The following is a 3,754-nucleotide window of genomic DNA, read 5'->3' as shown; positions in this document are numbered from 1 at the left end:
CTCTTTCATATTATTGTCTAGATTTAGATTATTAATCTTTTTCTTTATTTTACATTTATTGGCAAAATGACCAATTCTACCACATTTATAACAAGTTGGTGGATTATCTTTCTTTTTGTTATGTTTTTCTTTTCTAAAAGACTTTCTTTTAGATCTATATTGTTTTTGGGTTTCACTAGATTTTTTAAATTTTTTAGGGATATATTCCCTTTTTGATCTCTTTTTATTTTTTAAAGTATCAATACCGAATTGTTCACAAAAATGGCCTAATTGTTGTCTCTCAGTGAGGCGTTGTTTTTTAATCTGTTGATTTAATTTTATTTCATTACACAAAGCCAAGCCTTCTTGAGTGCATATTCCGATAAGTTTTCCATATGAATAATTTTCACAAGGAATTTGAGGATGATTTCCCTGTAATTGTTTCCTAACTCTTTCAGCAAAAAGGTTTGGAAGACTATCGATAAATTTTTGTTTCCAATAACTAGAATTACAATCATCTAATTCTAATACTCTGCTCATAAAAGTATCTTTATACCATATAAATCAGGTTAAGGTTTTACATCTCATACCATTTACAGCTCATAAAAGTATCTTTTCATTAACTCCAAACGGCAATATTTTTTGTAAAAATGGAGTGCCTAAAATGATTTCATTGTGGGACATATTCTTAATTATTGTAAAGTTTAGTGGAATACAAACTTTATTATTACAAATCTTTGCATTAGACAATTTATAACTGATATCCAATTTTTCTCCACTGACTGTGAGAATCACATGGGTGGATTTTTCAAATATTTGACAGGAATTAAACCTTCCTGTATACAGTTTATATCTGCATATATATATATATATATATATATATATATATATATATATATATATATATATATATATATATATATATATATATATGAACTTAATTTGATTATCATATACACATTCTTCTAAACATTCCCCGATTATATAATACTTGTTTTTTATTTGAAACGACAAGTATACTAAGCTACTCCTATTTCACATATGTCCACAAGGGGACTTGAACCCTCAACCTCAAGGAGGGAAAGCAACACCGGATACCGCTAGACTAAAAGCCCTTTGATGATTATATAATAACCAGTATAACAGACCGAGACGTTGCAACCACCTTTATCATAATAATGCAATAAAAAGATTTTACTAGAATAAGTTTAATATTATGTGAATCTTTCTCATGATAATATGGATGTTTTAGACTGAAACTCATTTTTACTATTATTAGATGAATTATCATGCGTGGGAATAGAAATAACTTCATCCATATTATAGTTTTCCACATCTTCCTCCCATCAATACTACTAAACTAGTTATTACTAGAATATGCAATATAAATAGTATACTTATTGATCATTATGATTCGATACAACATTTTACCTGATATAGAGTTTAATTAATATTTTTAGTGATTAGTGAATATGTAAATTATCCAATAACATACAAGATGGATAAAACTTACAGTTGGACCAAATGAAAGTTATCAATATATTGTAGTGTTTTTATAGACAACATGTAATTTTTCATTGAAAACTCATAAAAATTTACTTATTACATTGCAATATTGACTTGATACTGAAATTTTATAAAAATAAAACATGTTATTGTTTTATAAGTTCTTTAAATGTAATTCTAAAATGACAAAATAAATGCAACTTACTAAAAGTAACAACGTTACCAATATCATATATTTGATTACTTAAAAGTTGGTCACAAATAGAATATAGATTCTTGTAACAACATAAACAAAGAAGATGATATTATATGTTTTATAGATCGTTAAAAATAAAGAGTAGTTTCTTAGTTGAAAGCCACAAGTACTCTTGTATGATGATATCAAGAGTTTCATTTGGGCTCCAGAAGATAAAACAACAGCTTTAAGATCAACTGTTGACATTTTCAACTTGAGGGTCGAATTCTAAAATACGTTTATTTTCATTTTATTTAAGTATAAATATATAAAAGAAAATGTCTTATAGCATATACACTCAATATTTGATAGTTAAAGTTGTGTAACCTGCTTTTTAACGTCCTATAACGTGAGAAGGTTGAATTGTAATTATATGCAAAAAGAAAAGGTTAGAACATTTATTATATCGAAACCAAATTAAGATGCTACAAATAATAGGGAAATTCGCTAGCGAAGTGCAAACTATAAGACTAGGATACAGGAGTAAGCAAGGGTTTGCTCATGAAAAACGCTTCCAAATTAGCTACCACAGTTTGGGCAGCATCATAAAAGCATTCTCTTGTGCACGCAGTACTGTGGGACGAAAGCACGACATTATCCAATTCAAACAACTCATTTGGTACCTTTGGTTCGTTCTCAAACACATCCAAACCTGCACCAGCAACCTCCCCTTCAACCAAACACTCCACCAATTCCACTTCGTCAATGATAGCCCCACGAGCTACATTCACAATGACTCCTGTTTTTCCTAATGCCCTCAAGACTGTGTTGTTGACCATGTGACGTGTGTCATTGGTCAACGCACAACAGATAATGAGGGCATCTGAATTGAAAGCGAGTTGGAGGACATTTGGATAAAAAGTGTAGTGTGTGGAGTTTTTTTTATGCCTTGAGGTGTAAGAGACTATGCAGCCCATGGCCTCTAGTCTTTTGGCCACACTTGACCCAATGTTTCCAAGCCCAACAATCCCAACTCTCCTGCCTCCCAACTGAAACCAAACAACCAAAAACCAAATCAACCGATGAGTGATTCATTTTTCTTAATGTTAATTTATATTTTCTTTTCAAAGTGTGGCATCTTCTAATCATAAAATGAACGATGGTGTAAACTTTATATAAAAGCCAATTTATGTTGCATAAATTAAGAAAAAAAAAATCAACCCATGATCGATATTTGAACTTAATAAAAGTATAAAGTCAAAACTTCAAATCTACCAAAAGTTGAGGAAAAAAACGTTGTAATAATTACTAACCTTAGAACCAAGAGGATACTCCGATATAGCAGGCCAACGACCGCCGCGAACAAATCTATCGCCGGCAGAAATTCTCCTCATGACGTCGATCAAAAGTCCAACGGCGCCGTCAGCTACATCATCAGAAAACAAATCTCCGGTGTTAGTGACTCTAATTCCGCGCCGGCGACACTCTGCCATGTCAATGTGGTTGACGCCGGTAGTGGAGGAGACAACGAGTTGGAGGGCTGGAAGGTCATGTAACACGTCGGCTGTGATCGGACTCCCGCCGGAGCATAGGACGACTTTGACGGACTGCGCATAGGTTTGGAGGAAATCGTGAGTAGGTAATGGTGATTCGTATGCTTTCAGGATCTGGAATTTACTCGAGATGTATTGTTCGTGGACAGAAAAGACAGGCGGTGGACGTATGACTAGTACTTGACCGAGATACGGCGGAGATTGGTGGTCTTCTTGAGACATTAAGGGTAGAAACTGAACTTCCGATCTGTTGCTGAGAGTAGATATTTGTTTAAGCGATTGCATCTCGTTCTCCGGATATAGTGATATTCTCTATTCCATTACTAATAGATAATAATATATTTCTATAAATAGAATTTGCGTGAGTCTTGCCACTTTTCCAGAAAAATAGATAATTACATATTCGGCTTATATATTAGGTATGATCAACTTTCTAAATAAAGTAAGTTCTAAATAAAGTAAGGCGTGACTTGGCGTCAATGTCAAGCCTCAAGTTTTTCCGAGCCTTGGCGAGTCACGTCATTTGTAAGGCGTGACTTAA

General features: G+C 32.9%; 1 protein-coding gene across 1 annotated transcript; it reads right to left on the bottom strand.

Moving 5' to 3' along the window:
• Positions 1–2,065: 2,065 nt before the first annotated feature.
• On the bottom strand, positions 2,066–3,544 carry LOC145124951 (glyoxylate/hydroxypyruvate reductase HPR3-like). Its single transcript, XM_079060430.1, has 2 exons — positions 2,974–3,544; positions 2,066–2,709 (listed from the first exon to the last, which is right to left on the bottom strand). Exons 1-2 carry the CDS (start codon positions 3,496–3,498, stop codon positions 2,191–2,193), a joined length of 1,044 nt encoding a protein of 347 aa, XP_078916556.1. The 5' UTR covers positions 3,499–3,544; the 3' UTR covers positions 2,066–2,190.
• Positions 3,545–3,754: the final 210 nt, after the last annotated feature.

The sequence above is a fragment of the Lactuca virosa genome, chromosome 7 (genome assembly GCF_052849685.1).
Source record: "Lactuca virosa cultivar CGN04683 chromosome 7, Lactuca_virosa_CGN04683_v6, whole genome shotgun sequence".
Classification (NCBI taxonomy): Eukaryota; Viridiplantae; Streptophyta; class Magnoliopsida; order Asterales; family Asteraceae; genus Lactuca; species Lactuca virosa.
Note: the sequence above shows the minus strand (reverse complement) of the source record. Positions and strands in the feature narration are given on the sequence as shown.

Excerpts from the sequence above, each read along its gene's own strand:
- LOC145124951 (XM_079060430.1), bottom strand. The coding sequence starts at position 3,498 with ATGCAATCGCTTAAACAAATATCTACTCTCAGCAACAGATCGGAAGTT. Across the intron at positions 2,710-2,973 it reads AGTATCCTCTTGGTTCTAAG|TTGGGAGGCAGGAGAGTTGG; the intron begins GTTAGTAATTAT and ends GTTTGGTTTCAG.